Source organism: Salmo salar, chromosome ssa12 (genome assembly GCF_905237065.1).
Source record: "Salmo salar chromosome ssa12, Ssal_v3.1, whole genome shotgun sequence".
Classification (NCBI taxonomy): domain Eukaryota; kingdom Metazoa; phylum Chordata; class Actinopteri; order Salmoniformes; family Salmonidae; genus Salmo; species Salmo salar.
The window spans coordinates 76,691,369-76,710,736 of record NC_059453.1 but is presented as its reverse complement, the minus strand read 5'-3'; the positions used below and the strand labels follow the sequence as shown (position 1 = coordinate 76,710,736).

The following is a 19,368-nucleotide window of genomic DNA, read 5'->3' as shown; positions in this document are numbered from 1 at the left end:
GCTTTTTTTGTTGTTGCAGAATTGTAGGCAAAAACAATTGCACTTCTGCAAGTCTGAACTACATCCTACAACTCCACCTTGTGACTAATAATATACTGCATGCCGGTGTAAGGTTTCCGGTGTTATGGCGACCTGGAGCATACATTTTTGCTTGCAGAAGGTAAGCGCCAGGTTTAATGTGTAGTTTAATCTACTACATAATGTTTCTATTTCCGAGAAGTAGTTTTTCGAAGTTTGCTGGTTCTAAACTTTCGCTGTCACCTTTTTCACTCGGATTGCAGTGAATTGTACGGTGTACCAGCAAAAGCGGTGCCACCAAGAATGTTGCAAGCTGACGATGTCTGCGTAGCGGGAGCACAATTATGATGATTTGTCTAGCAATGCAAATAAATATTCTAGTCTAGACATTTTAGGGGCGTTTTGCAATGTGCGTGTATTAATAATATCGGTGCAACTTGTTAACGGGCGGTGATAGTCGTTCCCTGCCTGTAAGCTACAGATAATTATCTTGTAGCTGGATAACTAGTTAAAATCGAATACAATGTGTCACTGCGCGTATAGTTGATGGTGTCGTTTACATTGTAGTATTCAATAAAACGATTGTGCTCTGGATGCGCAATTTATTACTTAGGGAGTGTCGCTTGCCGTCTATTGTATCTAAGAGAAGTCTAGACGGCTAACTTAATAGCTTCAGGGAGCAACATTTTACAAAAGAAACGCATGTCGTAATTATGTTTTCCCACATATAGCTTGTTGGTGTTATTATTCAAGGCTCTGAACTTACATATAGGCCCACTAACAACTTGAGCATCTTTATGTTTTGAAGCCTTATGGCATTTTCCCACGGACTCAAAAGCATCTGAGATATTTGGCTCATTGTTCCACTAATCAAATAAAACGTCTCTCAGCCGGTGTGTAAAGCAGGCTAGGCAACTGTACTGTATTTAACGTTTTGCTTTGCTCAGCAGTCTATGGTTGTGTCAGCATATGCATCAACAAACACATTTTCCACCAATATGTTTTTTTCCCCCCAGGACAAGCACAGCAGCATGGGAATATAATATGATGATGTTATGTGTGGATATTCTTCTAGTCTGACCTTTTTTGGTAGCTGTGTTCTCATGGGTCACATGTCATACAGGTCCAGCACTTGTTTTCTCAAACAATGGTAGGAAAAAGGTCACTAATGTTTCCTTCACTAGGACCTCTCCTATATGGAGTTCAGATCCGCCTCGAGGCAGGTTCCCACACTATGGTCTATACCCACACGCTTGTAAACTGCAGTATACATCTCTACCCTAGATTACAGTGTATCTGCCTCTCACACTTTCTTTCTCTATCTCTGTCTCTTTTTTTCTCTCTTTCTCTTTCCACAGAGTTTGGTTGTGCTGTGAGGTAAGCCAAGGCAACTCTCCCATGTGTTTCTGTGGGACTGACTATGCTGCTGTTGGTAGCACTGGTCATGGTCTGTACTTGCACTGTGGTAGCTGCCGAGGAGGCTGAGAACACCAGCCACATACCACCACTCCACTACAGCAGCCTCGCGCTGCCACAGCACCATATCCCCTACTTCCTCCACAGTAACAAGAGAGTGGCCAGGCTTTGTCGAGAGGACCCGCTCTGCCCTTTTAAAGTAAGAACTGCACTTTCATTGTTTTTAACAGTACAGGGTGAGCTACTGTTTTATTATCACTTTGTTATTATCATCACTGTTATTATCACTGTGTTATTATCATCACTGTTATTATCACTGTGTTATCATCACTGTGTTATCATCACTGTGTTATTATCACTGTGTTATTATCACTGTTATTATCACTGTGTTATTATCACTGTGTTATTATCACTGTGTTATTATCACTCACTGTGTTATCATCACTGTGTTATCATCACTGTGTTATCATCACTGTGTTATCATCACTGTGTTATCATCACTGTGTTATCATCACTGTGTTATCATCACTGTGTTATCATCACTGTGTTATCATCACTGTGTTATCATCACTGTGTTATCATCACTGTGTTATTATCACTGTTATTATCACTGTGTTATTATCACTGTGTTATCATCACTGTTATTATCACTGTGTTATCATCACTGTGTTATCATCACTGTGTTATTATCACTGTGTTATTATCACTGTGTTATTATCACTGTTATTATCACTGTGTTATCATCACTGTGTTATCATCACTGTGTTATTATCACTGTTATTATCACTGTGTTATTATCACTGTGTTATTATCACTGTGTTATCATCACTGTGTTATCATCACTGTGTTATTATCACTGTGTTATTATCACTGTGTTATCATCACTGTGTTATTATCACTGTGTTATTATCACTGTGTTATCATCACTGTGTTATTATCACTGTGTTATCATCACTGTGTTATCATCACTGTGTTATTATCACTGTTATTATCACTGTGTTATTATCACTGTGTTATTATCACTGTGTTATCATCACTGTGTTATTATCACTGTGTTATCATCACTGTGTTATTATCACTGTGTTATCATCACTGTGTTATTATCACTGTTATCATCACTGTGTTATTATCACTGTTATTATCACTGTGTTATCATCACTGTGTTATTATCACTGTGTTATTATCACTGTGTTATCATCACTGTGTTATTATCACTGTGTTATTATCACTGTGTTATTATCACTGTGTTATCATCACTGTGTTATCATCACTGTGTTATTATCACTGTTATCATCACTGTGTTATTATCACTGTGTTATTATCACTGTGTTATCATCACTGTGTTATTATCACTGTGTTATTATCACTGTGTTATTATCACTGTGTTATCATCACTGTGTTATCATCACTGTGTTATTATCACTGTTATCATCACTGTGTTATTATCACTGTTATTATCACTGTGTTATCATCACTGTGTTATTATCACTGTGTTATTATCACTGTGTTATCATCACTGTGTTATTATCACTGTGTTATTATCACTGTGTTATCATCACTGTGTTATCATCACTGTGTTATTATCACTGTTATTATCACTGTGTTATTATCACTGTGTTATCATCACTGTGTTATCATCACTGTGTTATTATCACTGTGTTATTATCACTGTGTTATTATCACTGTGTTATTATCACTGTTATTATCACTGTGTTATTATCACTGTTATTATCACTGTGTTATCATCACTGTGTTATTATCACTGTGTTATCATCACTGTGTTATTATCACTGTGTTATTATCACTGTTATTATCACTGTGTTATCATCACTGTGTTATCATCACTGTGTTATTATCACTGTTATTATCACTGTGTTATTATCACTGTGTTATTATCACTGTGTTATCATCACTGTGTTATCATCACTGTGTTATTATCACTGTTATTATCACTGTGTTATTATCACTGTGTTATTATCACTGTGTTATTATCACTCACTGTGTTATTATCACTGTGTTATCATCACTGTGTTATCATCACTGTGTTATCATCACTGTGTTATCATCACTGTGTTATTATCACTGTGTTATTATCACTGTGTTATTATCACTGTTATTATCACTGTGTTATTATCACTGTGTTATTATCACTGTGTTATCATCACTGTGTTATCATCACTGTGTTATTATCACTGTTATTATCACTGTGTTATTATCACTGTGTTATTATCACTGTGTTATCATCACTGTGTTATTATCACTGTGTTATTATCACTCACTGTGTTATCATCACTGTGTTATCATCACTGTGTTATCATCACTGTGTTATCATCACTGTGTTATTATCACTGTGTTATCATCACTGTGTTATCATCACTGTGTTATCATAACTGTGTTATCATCACTGTGTTATCATCACTGTGTTATTATCACTGTGTTATCATCACTGTGTTATCATCACTGTGTTATCATAACTGTGTTATCATCACTGTGTTATCATCACTGTGTTATTATCACTGTGTTATTATCACTGTGTTATCATCACTGTGTTATCATAACTGTGTTATCATCACTGTGTTATCATCACTGTGTTATCATCACTGTGTTATTATCACTGTTATTATGTTGGGTATCGTACCATGTTGGGTGTCATTCATAGTGTGGAGTGGGATTTGCTCTTTTAAGTTCTTGAACTGAGTTGAATTTTTGTCAAGGTGAATCTATTTTCTAAGCAGCCAGTCTTGTGGAAAGAGAGCGACAAAAACGTTAAGAACTTAAGTTTACGATTATTGAAAATGTAAAGCTTTGGACAGTGACCACATACAGATTTGTATGTGTATCATGGTGGTACTAGTAGGCTGTTTAGTGTGGACTTTGATGGTCTATGCAAGTGTGTGTTAGCACATCTTTAGTGCTTCTCTCCCCCTCCCCCACCCTTAATGTTTTACGACAGGATGCTCTGCTGGATGTGTCGTCTTGCTGGGGGTATGAGAAGAACTGTGCCCCAGAGAACCGCTTTGGCTATCCTGTCTGCACCAAGATCGACTCTGGATGGTACAACACAATCCCCCTCTCTGCATTTCCTTTTATTCATTAGCATATTGTGCCAAGCTCCTGTCATACATGTGGATGTGCATTATGTATTTCTGCAGCTGGTTTGGCCTAACAGAGCTCTTTGTCCTCCCTAGGGCCAGCTCAGTGGAGGCAGCCCAGGAGCTGTTCTGGAAACAGGCAGACTTTGGTTATGTCATGGAGCGCCTCAGTGAGATGAAGACCCTCTGCAAGGCCACCAATCCTGTAAGACCCTGCCATCCCTCGGTGCAGCTGCACACAGAGGACTCAGGGATCCACAGGGATAAACAACAGGGATAAACAGAAAAGGCATTTGTTAAATGCTCACATTTTATTTCTAGGGAGATTCATCTCTGAAATGCTCCAGCCACACTCGCTTCTGCAGGGCGACCAACCTGTACCTGGACCTGAGGAACCCTCGCAGGGGTCATGAGAGGTCAGTGCACCTTGGTTGACACTTCCTGTCTAGCGACCCATCTGGGTTCCTTGTTTTCCTGTGTGGACCATGTTGGGGAAGAATTCCAGTAGTTTATTTTGGGTCTGTTTCTTCCATTTGCTTGAAAATAAGAGAGAACCGCACACTCTAAGAGCTCAGATGCAAAAATGTAATAACTGTCGAAACGTTGGTTATTAGGTTATTACATTTTTGCATCTGAGCTCTTAGAGTGTGCGGTTCTCTCTTATTTTCAAGACACTCCTCTTAGCCTAATGAAATGAAGTATTATCAAATTAAAGAAGTGTGGGACACACCTGTGTTTTCTCTGCAGGTATAAGGAGGACTTTCTCCAGGAGGGGGAGATTGGGGGGCGTTGCAGTCTGAACAGCCGAGCGCTGGCCGCAGAAGGAGAGCACAAGAGCCCTCTGCAGTCCTGGTGAGACAACACAGATAATCCTTATGCCCCTCCCTGAACTGTCAGATTCATATCAAGGTTTGTTCTTTCTAAGGACATTTCACTTCGTAAGAAAAGTATTTGATTGATTGATGAATGACACAGACATGAAACTCTCTGAAACACACTCTTTTTCCTACCCAAGGTATGCTGAACTGCAAGCATACACAGAGCTGGACTTCAACCCCACAGATGAAGAGCATTGTGACATCATCATTGAGAAACCTACTGTATTCATGAAGCTTGACGCAGGTGGGAACAATCTTCATGCCTTTTAGTACAATGTCAAATAACTTATTCTGTTTGTGTACAGTGTAGAACTAGTGACACAGTAACAGATGTACTGAGATGTGATGGACAAACCTGAATGTGTCTTTTTCACAGGGGTGAACATGTACCATCACTTCTGTGACTTTGTCAACCTGTACATTTCCCAGCACATCAACAACTCCTTCAGCAGAGACATCAATATCCTCATGTGGGATACGGTAGGTACAACATTCTGCAGCCCGTCTCCATTTCACTGATCTGAGAGGACTGGATAGGTGCAAGAAATCTGGTGAGGACTTCGCTGGGCCCTCCATAGGCTAATTGGAGATTCCACCATGTTGCAAGCTGTTGTTTTGTTCAAAGCTGTTTGTACTGTACAGAAAGAAGTGTTAGTATGGTTGTTGACCAGAGTGTTGTGTAAAGAAGAGTTAGTATGGTTGTTGACCAGAGTGTTGTGTAAAGAAGAGTTAGTATGGTTGTTGACCAGAGTGTTGTGTAAAGAAGAGTTAGTATGGTTGTTGACCAGAGTGTTGTGTATAGAAGAGTTAGTATGGTTGTTGACCAGAGTGTTGTGTATAGAAGAGTTAGTATGGTTGTTGACCAGAGTGTTGTGTATAGAAGAGTTAGTATGGTTGTTGACCAGAGTGTTGTGTAAAGAAGAGTTAGTATGGTTGTTGACCAGAGTGTTGTGTAAAGAAGAGTTAGTATGGTTGTTGACCAGAGTGTTGTGTAAAGAAGAGTTAGTATGGTTGTTGACCAGAGTGTTGTGTAAAGAAGAGTTAGTATGGTTGTTGACCAGAGTGTTGTGTATAGAAGAGTTAGTATGGTTGTTGACCAGAGTGTTGTGTAAAGAAGAGTTAGTATGGTTGTTGACCAGAGTGTTGTGTAAAGAAGAGTTAGTATGGTTGTTGACCAGAGTGTTGTGTAAAGAAGAGTTAGTATGGTTGTTGACCAGAGTGTTGTGTAAAGAAGAGTTAGTATGGTTGTTGACCAGAGTGTTGTGTATAGAAGAGTTAGTATGGTTGTTGACCAGAGTGTTGTGTATAGAAGAGTTAGTATGGTTGTTGACCAGAGTGTTGTGTATAGAAGAGTTAGTATGGTTGTTGACCAGAGTGTTGTGTATAGAAGAGTTAGTATGGTTGTTGACCAGAGTGTTGTGTAAAGAAGAGTTAGTATGGTTGTTGACCAGAGTGTTGTGTAAAGAAGAGTTAGTATGGTTGTTGACCAGAGTGTTGTGTATAGAAGAGTTAGTATGGTTGTTGACCAGAGTGTTGTGTAAAGAAGAGTTAGTATGGTTGTTGACCAGAGTGTTGTGTATAGAAGAGTTAGTATGGTTGTTGACCAGAGTGTTGTGTAAAGAAGAGTTAGTATGGTTGTTGACCAGAGTGTTGTGTAAAGAAGAGTTAGTATGGTTGTTGACCAGAGTGTTGTGTAAAGAAGAGTTAGTATGGTTGTTGACCAGAGTGTTGTGTAAAGAAGAGTTAGTATGGTTGTTGACCAGAGTGTTGTGTAAAGAAGAGTTAGTATGGTTGTTGACCAGAGTGTTGTGTAAAGAAGAGTTAGTATGGTTGTTGACCAGAGTGTTGTGTAAAGAAGAGTTAGTATGGTTGTTGACCAGAGTGTTGTGTAAAGAAGAGTTAGTATGGTTGTTGACCAGAGTGTTGTGTAAAGAAGAGTTAGTATGGTTGTTGACCAGAGTGTTGTGTAAAGAAGAGTTAGTATGGTTGTTGACCAGAGTGTTGTGTAAAGAAGAGTTAGTATGGTTGTTGACCAGAGTGTTGTGTAAAGAAGAGTTAGTATGGTTGTTGACCAGAGTGTTGTGTAAAGAAGAGTTAGTATGGTTGTTGACCAGAGTGTTGTGTATAGAAGAGTTAGTATGGTTGTTGACCAGAGTGTTGTGTAAAGAAGAGTTAGTATGGTTGTTGACCAGAGTGTTGTGTAAAGAAGAGTTAGTATGGTTGTTGACCAGAGTGTTGTGTAAAGAAGAGTTAGTATGGTTGTTGACCAGAGTGTTGTGTAAAGAAGAGTTAGTATGGTTGTTGACCAGAGTGTTGTGTAAAGAAGAGTTAGTATGGTTGTTGACCAGAGTGTTGTGTAAAGAAGAGTTAGTATGGTTGTTGACCAGAGTGTTGTGTAAAGAAGAGTTAGTATGGTTGTTGACCAGAGTGTTGTGTAAAGAAGAGTTAGTATGGTTGTTGACCAGAGTGTTGTGTAAAGAAGAGTTAGTATGGTTGTTGACCAGAGTGTTGTGTAAAGAAGAGTTAGTATGGTTGTTGACCAGAGTGTTGTGTAAAGAAGAGTTAGTATGGTTGTTGACCAGAGTGTTGTGTAAAGAAGAGTTAGTATGGTTGTTGACCAGAGTGTTGTGTAAAGAAGAGTTAGTATGGTTGTTGACCAGAGTGTTGTGTAAAGAAGAGTTAGTATGGTTGTTGACCAGAGTGTTGTGTAAAGAAGAGTTAGTATGGTTGTTGACCAGAGTGTTGTGTAAAGAAGAGTTAGTATGGTTGTTGACCAGAGTGTTGTGTAAAGAAGAGTTAGTATGGTTGTTGACCAGAGTGTTGTGTAAAGAAGAGTTAGTATGGTTGTTGACCAGAGTGTTGTGTAAAGAAGAGTTAGTATGGTTGTTGACCAGAGTGTTGTGTAAAGAAGAGTTAGTATGGTTGTTGACCAGAGTGTTGTGTAAAGAAGAGTTAGTATGGTTGTTGACCAGAGTGTTGTGTAAAGAAGAGTTAGTATGGTTGTTGACCAGAGTGTTGTGTAAAGAAGAGTTAGTATGGTTGTTGACCAGAGTGTTGTGTAAAGAAGAGTTAGTATGGTTGTTGACCAGAGTGTTGTGTAAAGAAGAGTTAGTATGGTTGTTGACCAGAGTGTTGTGTAAAGAAGAGTTAGTATGGTTGTTGACCAGAGTGTTGTGTAAAGAAGAGTTAGTATGGTTGTTGACCAGAGTGTTGTGTAAAGAAGAGTTAGTATGGTTGTTGACCAGAGTGTTGTGTAAAGAAGAGTTAGTATGGTTGTTGACCAGAGTGTTGTGTAAAGAAGAGTTAGTATGGTTGTTGACCAGAGTGTTGTGTAAAGAAGAGTTAGTATGGTTGTTGACCAGAGTGTTGTGTAAAGAAGAGTTAGTATGGTTGTTGACCAGAGTGTTGTGTAAAGAAGAGTTAGTATGGTTGTTGACCAGAGTGTTGTGTAAAGAAGAGTTAGTATGGTTGTTGACCAGAGTGTTGTGTAAAGAAGAGTTAGTATGGTTGTTGACCAGAGTGTTGTGTAAAGAAGAGTTAGTATGGTTGTTGACCAGAGTGTTGTGTATAGAAGAGTTAGTATGGTTGTTGACCAGAGTGTTGTGTAAAGAAGAGTTAGTATGGTTGTTGACCAGAGTGTTGTGTATAGAAGAGTTAGTATGGTTGTTGACCAGAGTGTTGTGTAAAGAAGAGTTAGTATGGTTGTTGACCAGAGTGTTGTGTAAAGAAGAGTTAGTATGGTTGTTGACCAGAGTGTTGTGTAAAGAAGAGTTAGTATGGTTGTTGACCAGAGTGTTGTGTATAGAAGAGTTAGTATGGTTGTTGACCAGAGTGTTGTGTAAAGAAGAGTTAGTATGGTTGTTGACCAGAGTGTTGTGTAAAGAAGAGTTAGTATGGTTGTTGACCAGAGTGTTGTGTAAAGAAGAGTTAGTATGGTTGTTGACCAGAGTGTTGTGTAAAGAAGAGTTAGTATGGTTGTTGACCAGAGTGTTGTGTAAAGAAGAGTTAGTATGGTTGTTGACCAGAGTGTTGTGTATAGAAGAGTTAGTATGGTTGTTGACCAGAGTGTTGTGTAAAGAAGAGTTAGTATGGTTGTTGACCAGAGTGTTGTGTAAAGAAGAGTTAGTATGGTTGTTGACCAGAGTGTTGTGTAAAGAAGAGTTAGTATGGTTGTTGACCAGAGTGTTGTGTAAAGAAGAGTTAGTATGGTTGTTGACCAGAGTGTTGTGTAAAGAAGAGTTAGTATGGTTGTTGACCAGAGTGTTGTGTAAAGAAGAGTTAGTATGGTTGTTGACCAGAGTGTTGTGTAAAGAAGAGTTAGTATGGTTGTTGACCAGAGTGTTGTGTATAGAAGAGTTAGTATGGTTGTTGACCAGAGTGTTGTGTAAAGAAGAGTTAGTATGGTTGTTGACCAGAGTGTTGTGTAAAGAAGAGTTAGTATGGTTGTTGACCAGAGTGTTGTGTATAGAAGAGTTAGTATGGTTGTTGACCAGAGTGTTGTGTATAGAAGAGTTAGTATGGTTGTTGACCAGAGTGTTGTGTAAAGAAGAGTTAGTATGGTTGTTGACCAGAGTGTTGTGTAAAGAAGAGTTAGTATGGTTGTTGACCAGAGTGTTGTGTAAAGAAGAGTTAGTATGGTTGTTGACCAGAGTGTTGTGTAAAGAAGAGTTAGTATGGTTGTTGACCAGAGTGTTGTGTAAAGAAGAGTTAGTATGGTTGTTGACCAGAGTGTTGTGTAAAGAAGAGTTAGTATGGTTGTTGACCAGAGTGTTGTGTAAAGAAGAGTTAGTATGGTTGTTGACCAGAGTGTTGTGTAAAGAAGAGTTAGTATGGTTGTTGACCAGAGTGTTGTGTAAAGAAGAGTTAGTATGGTTGTTGACCAGAGTGTTGTGTAAAGAAGAGTTAGTATGGTTGTTGACCAGAGTGTTGTGTAAAGAAGAGTTAGTATGGTTGTTGACCAGAGTGTTGTGTATAGAAGAGTTAGTATGGTTGTTGACCAGAGTGTTGTGTAAAGAAGAGTTAGTATGGTTGTTGACCAGAGTGTTGTGTAAAGAAAAGTTAGTATGGTTGTTGACCAGAGTGTTGTGTAAAGAAGAGTTAGTATGGTTGTTGACCAGAGTGTTGTGTAAAGAAGAGTTAGTATGGTTGTTGACCAGAGTGTTGTGTATAGAAGAGTTAGTATGGTTGTTGACCAGAGTGTTGTGTGTGGCGGTGCTGTGTTTTACATGTGACTACTTGCGTGCGGAGGGGGTCAACGGGAAGTAGTAGGTGAAAAACAGAATGATTTATGGGAAACCTTATCCTGTCCATTGTTCCCCCCTCTGACTGTGGAGATGAAGGATAAGGGTAAAGAAATAGAGGGAGGGAGAGTAAATGACAGCGAGAAGGAAAGGAAGGGTTTTTCATCTGAAAAACAACACAAGTTGTTCAGTAAACTGGTGGCTGACACTGGGATAAGGTTCTAATGAAACACACACCATAATACAAACCACTGTTTCCTAATAGTCTCCATGTAATCTGGAATTGAGTTGAGCCAGTTTGATGAAGCAACTGAATTTCAAAGTTGGCTTTCTTATGTATGTTTCTTCCTTTTCAGAGTTTTAATGGATATGGGGATCTGTTCAGTGAGACATGGAAGGCTTTCTCTGACTATGACATCATCCATCTGAAAACATTTGACACTAAAAGGGTAAAAGAATCAAAGCTTGGGTTGTGTGTGTGTGTGTGTGTGTGTGTGTGTGTGCGCGTGCGTGCGTGCGTGCGTGTGTGTGCGTGTGCGTGTGTGCGTGTATGCGTGCGAGTGTGGTCGTACATGGTTGTTTAACGTGTCCATTACCTTGAAACAGGTGTGCTTCAAAGATTCCATGTTCTCCCTGCTCCCCAGGATGAGATATGGGCTGTTCTATAACACGCCTTTGGTACGTATTCTGCCTGTATCTCCTATGTAATAAAAATATAGAGATAGAATTGCGCCGCCTTTGAGGAAATCTGAATCCCTTTGAACTGCTTGGGATGTCCCTGCCTTTCTAACTCCATGCGTTTGCCTATTTTTATCACGCAGACTTTATGTCCGTGCTTTTTTGTTCATGCTTCTCGCCTCCTCATTCCGTTTTCCTGCATCTTCTGATATCCAGTTTGGTCATACCATGCAATTTAGGTCAAATATTTATGTTTTGTATTCATCGTGTCCAGCTCTTATGTAATTTAAATGAAAATTTCAAGGAGATTTGTGTACACATGGTAACATGTAAATACGTTCAGTAAAGTCAAAAGTTTGAACACTCCTACTCATTCCAGGGTTTTTCTATATTTGTACTATTTTCTACATGTCACGTCCTGACCAGTAAAAGGGGTTATTTGTTATTGTAGTTTGGGCAGGGGGTGTTTGTTTTGTGTGGTTCGGGTTTTTTGGTTTATGTTCTACATTTTCTATTTCTATGTTGGGTTTTTGGTAATGACCTCCAATTTGAGGCAGCTGGTTGTCGTTGTCTCTAATTGGAGGCCATATTTAGTTGGGTTAGTTTTCTCTTGTGTTTGTGGGTGGTTGTTTCCAGTATAGTCTGTGCACCTTACTGGACTGTTTTCGTCATCTGTTTATTTTGTGATTAAGTGTTTTCTTTAATAAATAGTAAAGTGCGTTTTGGTCCACTCTGACGCCTGTGACACTACATTGTAGAATAATAGTGAAGACATCAAACTATGAAATAACACATATGGAATCATGTAGTAACCAAAAAAGTGTTAATCAAATCAAAATATATTTTATATTTGAGTTTCTTCAAAGTAGCCACCCTTTGCCTTGATGACAACTTTGCATACTTTTGGCATTCTCTCAACCAGCTTAATGGGGTAGTCACCTGGAATGCATTTCAATTAATAGGTGTGCCTTGTTAAAAGTTCATTTGTAGAATTTATTTCCTTAATGCGTTTGAGCCAATCAGTTGTGTTGTGACAAGGTAGGGGTGGTATAAAGAAGATAGCCCTATTTGGTAAAAGACCAAGTCCATATTATGTCAAAAACAGCTCAAATAGCAAAGAAAAACAACAGTCCATCATTACTTTAAGACATGAAGGTCAGTCAATGTGGAACATTTAAAAAACATGTTGAAAGTTTCTTCAAGTGCAGCTGCAAAAACCAACAAGCGCTATGATGAAACTGGCTCTCATGAGGACCACCACAGGAAAGGAAGACCCAGAGTTACCTCTGCTGCGGAGGATACGTTCATTAAAGTTACCAGCCTCAGAAATTGCAGCCTAAATAAATACTTCACAGACTTCAGGGAACATCAATTGTTCAGAGGAGACTGCGTAAATCAGGCCTTCATGGTCAAATTGCTGCAAAGGAAACCACTACTAAAGGACACTAACAAGAAGAAGAGACTTGCTTGGGCCAAGAAACACAAGCAATGGACATGTCTTTTGGTCCAAATTTGAGATTTTTGGTTCCAACCGCCGTGTCTTTGTGAGATGCAGAGTAGGTGAACGGATGATCTCTACATGTGTGGTTCCCACCGTGAAGCATGGAGGAGGAGGTGTGATGGTGCGGGGGTGCTTTGCTGGTGACACTGTCTTTGATTTATTTAGAATTCACGTCACACTTAACCAGCATGGCTACCACAGCATTCTGCAGCGATACACAATCCCATCTGGTTTGGGCTTAGTGGGACTGTCATTTGTTTTTCAACCGGACAATGACCCAACACACCTCCAGGCTGTGTAAGGGCTATTTTACCATGAAGGAGAATGATGGAGTGCTGCATATGACCTCCACAATCACCCGACCTCAACCCAATTGAGATGGTTTGGGATGAGTTCGACCGCAGAGTGAAAGATAAGCAGCCAACACGTGCTCAGCATATGTGGGAACTCCTTCAAGTCTGATGGAAAAGCATTCCAGGTGAAGCTGGTTGAGAGAATGCCCCGAGTGTGCAAAGCTGTCATCAAGGCAAAGGGTGGCTACTTTGAAGAATTGAACACTCTTTTGGTTACTACATGATTCCATATGTGTTATTTCATAGTTTTGATGTCTTCACTATTATTCTACAATGTAGAAAATAGTAAAAATTAAGAAAAACCCTTGAATGAATAGGTGTGTCCAAACCTTTGTCTGGTACTGTAGGTCTAGGGGGCAGCCTGTGTGTGAGCGTGCGTGTGAGGGACACTGAGTGTGTGTTCTCTCTATGCATGTATGTATGTGTTTGTGAGCATGCGTGTGAGGGACACATACAAATGGATGTGCTGTTTTTTTCTTGGCGTGTTAATGGCAGATATCTGACTGCTACAGTGAAGGGATGTTTAGGGCCTTCTCCCAGCATGCTCTATATCGACTCAACGTTCCACAGGATGGACCCATGGTAAGGAATACTGACCACACACACACTGAAACACACACACACACACACACACATAGCACAGGTCACTTTGTTGGCGCACACACACCTTTTCTTCAGTGGTCTGTAACTCCCCGATACAGGCTTCACTGGTCTTTACGACCCCAGACTGCGAGCATTTGACTGTATCTTTATGACCATTGAAGACGTTTGCGAGGATGTAGCTCATTGTGTATTCTCGGCTGATGCTAAGAATATGCTAAAAGGCTTCCTGTGAGATGATGGTGCTTGCGATAGCATCATCCAGCTGAATGAGAGGTGTGCCTGGCCCTGACCCCCTCTCAGCCCCTCTCAGCCCCTCCTTTTATTCCTCTGATTAATGGCTCAGGGAGACACCAGACCATTGTGCTCTTCTCAGCATCATATCAGCTCTCCTTATGCACACACTGCTGTTTCATCTCATCCATCTAATATGTTTTATAGTTTGGTAAAGGCATGTATTTAGCACTATGCGGTGTTGGTGTACTCCCTCTGGGGTTCTCCTGGCAGTCTTTGTGGTTTGTGGCTAATCACTTTCACAGTTTCTCTGTTTTTAGCATCAGGAGTTGTCTTCCTCAGGCTATTTTCACCTCAGATGGCACAATGCCAGTGAGACTGAAAGGGAGTTTCGTAGCTCTTTTAGCCACTAGGAGATGGTAATGCTGTATAACATGCTGGGCTTAATATGGGCTTAATATGTCAGATTATGAGATCAGCATAATAATATTTGCAGATGTTGAAATTGCTCTTACTGCACCATATAAAATATACATGTCATATTTATAATAATAAGATATTACCTTTTACCAGATACTTTGATACAATGGGTCTCAAAGTCATGCATGCACACATTTACTTATGGGTGGCCCCAGGAATTGAACCCACAATGCTGGCGTTGCAGGGGCCATGTTCCACTTTACCAACTGAGCCACACAGTAAGTATCATCTCACCACCCCTATGTTCCTGGTTTCAGGAGGGGAGGATTCGGGTGACATTGTTGGCACGCAGCACAGACTACCGTAAGATATTGAACCAGCAGGAGGTGAGTCCAAGCTGAGGCAGCACTGCCAACTCTCTGCTCCCTCCCTCCCTCCATTGCCTCCTCCAGCTCTTAACTGGCCATTTAAAATCGTATTTGCTATAAACTGCCAGCTTAAAATGCCTGTGATTTATGCAGCCAGTCTCTGTGTTTGTTTGAGCTCTCATTGATCAGAGAATGCATCTCACTGCGTTCGTACAGCTCATAAACGCCCTGAAGACTGTGCCTCTACTTGAGGTCAGAGTGGTGGATTACAAATACAAGTGAGTGAACAGTTTGTATTCTTTAGACTCAGTTTAAGGGAAGTAATGTTGGATTATATAGTAATGCTGGAGAATACAAAGCAGCAGCACAAATGGGAATTGTGTAACAGCTGGATTTTATTGTCTGACACACCACTTTTAGAGTGGAGTAAATATTGAATGTACAGTATAGTATGTTGGAGTGAAGTCTGTCAGGGTATTGGGTTAAGTCTGTCTGTCTGTCTGTCTGTCTGTCTGTCTGTCTGTCTGTCTGTCTGTCTGTAGGGACGTTCCGTTCCTGGAGCAGCTCAGCATTACCCACAGCTCTGACATCTTCATCGGGATTCATGGGGCAGGACTTACTCACCTGCTCTTCCTTCCTGATTGGGCCGTCATCTTTGAGCTGTGAGTGACAATTGCCAGTCTATCTCTGTGGGTCTACAACAGTTTTACTGTGTCTTTGTGTTTCTGTGTCTGTGTGTCTGTCTGTTTCACTGGATCCTTGTCTCTGTCTGTCCTTCCATGCTCTGTGGATGGCAGTACGGGCCTATAGGCTGTGATGGGAAAAATACCCAATTGTCATAATTAAGTAAAAGTAAAGATAACTTAATAGAAAATGACTCGAAGTAAAAGTGAACGTCACCCACTAAAATACTACTTGTCTAAAAGTATTTGGTTTTAAATATACTCCAGTGTCAAAAGTAAATGTAATTGCTAAAATATACTTAAGTATCAAAGTAAAAGTGTAAATAGTTTCAAATTCCTTATATTAGCAACCAGACAGCACGATTGTTTTATTATTTGTATTTACGAATAGCCAGGGCAACATTCCAACACAGAGACATCATTTACAAACAAAGCATTGTGTTTAGTGAGTCCGCCAGATCAGAGGTAGTAGGGAGAACAGGGATGTTCTCTTGATAAGGGAGTGAATTGGACCATTTTCCTGTCCTGCTAAGCATTCAACGAGTACTTTTAGGTGTCAGGAAAAATGTATGGAGTAAAAAGTACATTATTTTCATTAGGAATGTATTGAAGTAAAAGTAAAAGTTGTCAAAAATATGAATAGTAAAATACAGATACCCCCCAAAAACTACTTAAGTAGTACTTTAAGGTATTTATACTTAAGCATAACAGGGCAGAGTGATATCTGTGCTGGATATGGTATTGTGTATCTATGTGTGTGATGGGTGGGTCTGGCAGCATGCTGTGCTCAGTTAGCCCTTAGCCGCAAGGCGTGGCGGTGAAATACGGCCTAATTTAAACAGGCATTCATCAGGCAGGATGGGGAGGCGGACGCCACAGAGAGAGGAGAGAGAGAGCAGGAGATGAAGTGTCTCCATCTGTTCTCCACAGATATAACTGTCAGGATGAGAGCTGCTATCGAGATCTGGCTCGGCTGCGGGGGATCCGATATGTGACTTGGCAGAAAAGGGACAAAGTGCTCCCAGAAGATAAGGTGGGAAACTCCAACGCCACTCTTGCCACCACCTCCACCTAACTCACCGCCCCAGATTCTCAGAGACACCTGACTAATGCTCACCTGTAGCTTCAGCATTTATCACCACACTCATCTGTCATTTTGTTTTTAGTACACACACTCATGCTGCCTCACACACACAGTCACAAATCACAGACCTGGAGTGCAGTGTTCATAAAGACTTTCTCTCACTTTTCCATCACCCCCCCCCACTCACCACACACAGGGTCACCATCCCACCCTGGGGGATCATCCTAAATTCACCAACTACTCCTTTGACGTGGAGGAGTTCATGCGTCTGGTGCTGGAAGCAGCAGACTACGTCCTGCACCACCCCAAGTGGCAGCCCCTGCCCAGCCGGGATGAACTGTAAGCCTGCAGCACGCGGACAGTTTGGTGAAGTCAAACACACGACTAAAACACAGCCGTCTTATAAATCTAAAAGTATTTTTAATACTAGTTGTTGTATATTATGAAGGTTAAATTTAAGTTTACAACATCACTTTTCAGCTATTTATTATTTCATTTTTTTCTGCAGTGAGTCTTTAACACAGCCTTCTAGGCCAACACAGCCCAAGGTGCATCTCAGTAGCGATAATAAAGAGAAATCAAATGGCCTTGGCAAACTTAGAGTACCTGCTACCATTTTCCTTGTTAGAGAACAGTATATGTGCCGTACATACACTCCTTACAACAAATTACAATTTTTATTACATGCTGCCACTGGTGGTTGCCGGAATGATCGTTTGTTTACTTTCTAAAACAATGTGTTTATTTTCTGCTTTTCTGATTAAAGTGGTGTGTTGTAGACAGACAGGGATGGAACTTTCAACATGTTGTAAATGTGACCATTTCATCAACACCGCAGAATTGTCTTTGCAACTATTTTGTAGTCACTACATATAGTAAACTTCCATGAAAGGGAAAACACAACAAATATAATCAATCTAAAGCTGGATGTTTTATTTATAAGTGAAAGGGAGTCAGACCTTTTGGTCAATGTTTTGGAAAGTCTTGTAAGTCATGTTATATTTCAAAGCCATGGAAACGTTTTGAAATAAATATTTTCAAAAGTGTTGACATCTCTTTTTTTGGGGCAATTTAAGCAGCAATGATTTCATGAATCATTATTCAAATTAATCTTTTGATAGTAACTATGTACAGTATCTCCTGAACTTTTCAAAAAGAATTGCTGATCTCAGACAGTTATTTGCTGAGGGTTTCATTATTTTAGTTTGCAGGGGGCTGGGAGGAATGGCTCCCCACAAAAGGGCACTTGTTCAGATCTATTTGTCATCACCATAAATCTGGCTGACCTCAAAACCACCACGGCTGCGCTGTCGGTGACACCTGTTTACCACTAGATGGCAGTAGAACACCACACATGAGTCAATTTAGATTACTTTTTCCCCAGGATCACAGAGAGAATTGCACGATGTGTGAAACTGCATTGATTGGTGTGAGAGTGCTTCTCTTGTATAAGTCTGTCGAAATCCTCTGAAATCTAGGTCATGTTTTATTGAGTTGATCATAGACTGATAGATAGATATGATAGCTCTTAAATCCGAAGACGCATCAGGCCGAATAGCTCATGTTCTAAAGAGTTGTGAACTGTTGTACCCCATACAAAACACTGCCACCACAAATCTCTCTATCTGAGCTGCTCTTGTCAATGTTGTGGCTGAACTTTCCCATTATTGACAGACACCAGTGCTGTCTGGGATGAACACTATTTCTAGGTCGGCTCAGTTTACAGCCAGTGACCAGCATAAAGAAAATAATCACCTCTACGCAGGGATCAAAAGCAGAGAAACCAAGATGTCTGCTGCTCAATAACCTTCATGGCAGCAGGTTGAAATCGATGCCAAGCCCAATGTTCCCTTCTCTCCACTTTTTACTTTTAACAACAGAATAAGACATCATTACAATTTGTATTTTTGGAAAGAAATGACAACATGGGAAAACTAAGTACCAAGAGTTATTGTCACTTGACTCATAAAGTGTGTGTGTGTGTGTGTGTGTGTGTGTGTGTGTGTGTGTGTGTGTGTGTGTGTGTGTGTGTGAGAGAGAGCTCTGCCCCTTGGAAACCCGATGTTGTCCATTGGCCATCCGTGCACGGTGTGTGTGCGTGCGTGCCTCCTGTATCATTAGGAAAAAGCATGTGCTAATTGAGTTATGGTCTTGGGGCGCGGTAGAATCCATCTCACCACTCATTATCTAAGAGTGTTAGCCATTAGTGCTTATGACAGCGACTTTTGAGTATTTTCTTCAGGTGTCCCACGTGGTGCTTTATAAACAGTTCTGCGTGGGTGGGCTTATTTCGTCATGTTAGAAGCAATGGTGTGAGTCCACTGGAGGTGTTGAATTACTGCCTCTGTTGCTCTTAATGCACGCCTTATGAGCTTGAAATATGCAAGCAGAGGGAGTGCTCCTTCAAAGACAGCCTATGTCTTCTTCATGGGGAAGTGTGCTGTGCGTAAAGTTATTAGTACACATCTCAGCCCGTGATTCAGACTAGATTAGGGAGAATTATTACACTGCAGTTTTACAGGTTGTTTTTCTTTAGGGTTGTGCTCTCACTGTCAATATAGGCCTAATGACAACTACCGACTGGGGTTATTTTCACCCCAGAGGGATATTTTTGATTATAATCTTAACAAATTGAAATCATTGTTAAGTGTTTCTGTATGAATATGGACTAAAATGTTAAGTCCTTTGGGGTCATTTTGATCCCAGCCAGAAACACCTAATTCTGCTTGTAGTCATTTGATAGATAGGACCTTTATTTGAGTCTAGGTTTCTCTGGAGACATAATAACAAGTCATCCATACCA

At 40.3% G+C, this 19,368-nt stretch overlaps 1 protein-coding gene across 1 annotated transcript; it reads left to right on the top strand.

Moving 5' to 3' along the window:
- Positions 1-33: 33 nt before the first annotated feature.
- On the top strand, positions 34-17,611 carry eogt (EGF domain-specific O-linked N-acetylglucosamine (GlcNAc) transferase). Its single transcript, XM_014133401.2, has 16 exons — positions 34-160; positions 1,377-1,633; positions 4,388-4,488; positions 4,623-4,731; positions 4,848-4,942; positions 5,274-5,378; positions 5,542-5,648; positions 5,781-5,884; positions 11,001-11,093; positions 11,251-11,322; positions 13,672-13,758; positions 14,748-14,816; positions 15,015-15,076; positions 15,341-15,460; positions 16,412-16,514; positions 16,762-17,611. Exons 2-16 carry the CDS (start codon positions 1,439-1,441, stop codon positions 16,906-16,908), a joined length of 1,569 nt encoding a protein of 522 aa, XP_013988876.2. The 5' UTR covers positions 34-160; positions 1,377-1,438; the 3' UTR covers positions 16,909-17,611.
- Positions 17,612-19,368: the final 1,757 nt, after the last annotated feature.

What these genes read in the sequence shown, in the direction of transcription:
- eogt (XM_014133401.2), top strand. Translation starts at nt 1,439, where the DNA reads ATGCTGCTGTTGGTAGCACTGGTCATGGTCTGTACTTGCACTGTGGTA. An exon ending in ACCAAGATCGACTCTGGATG is followed by an intron (nt 4,489 to 4,622) that starts GTACAACACAAT and finishes TGTCCTCCCTAG; the next exon opens with GGCCAGCTCAGTGGAGGCAG. An exon ending in AAACATTTGACACTAAAAGG is followed by an intron (nt 11,094 to 11,250) that starts GTAAAAGAATCA and finishes ACCTTGAAACAG; the next exon opens with GTGTGCTTCAAAGATTCCAT.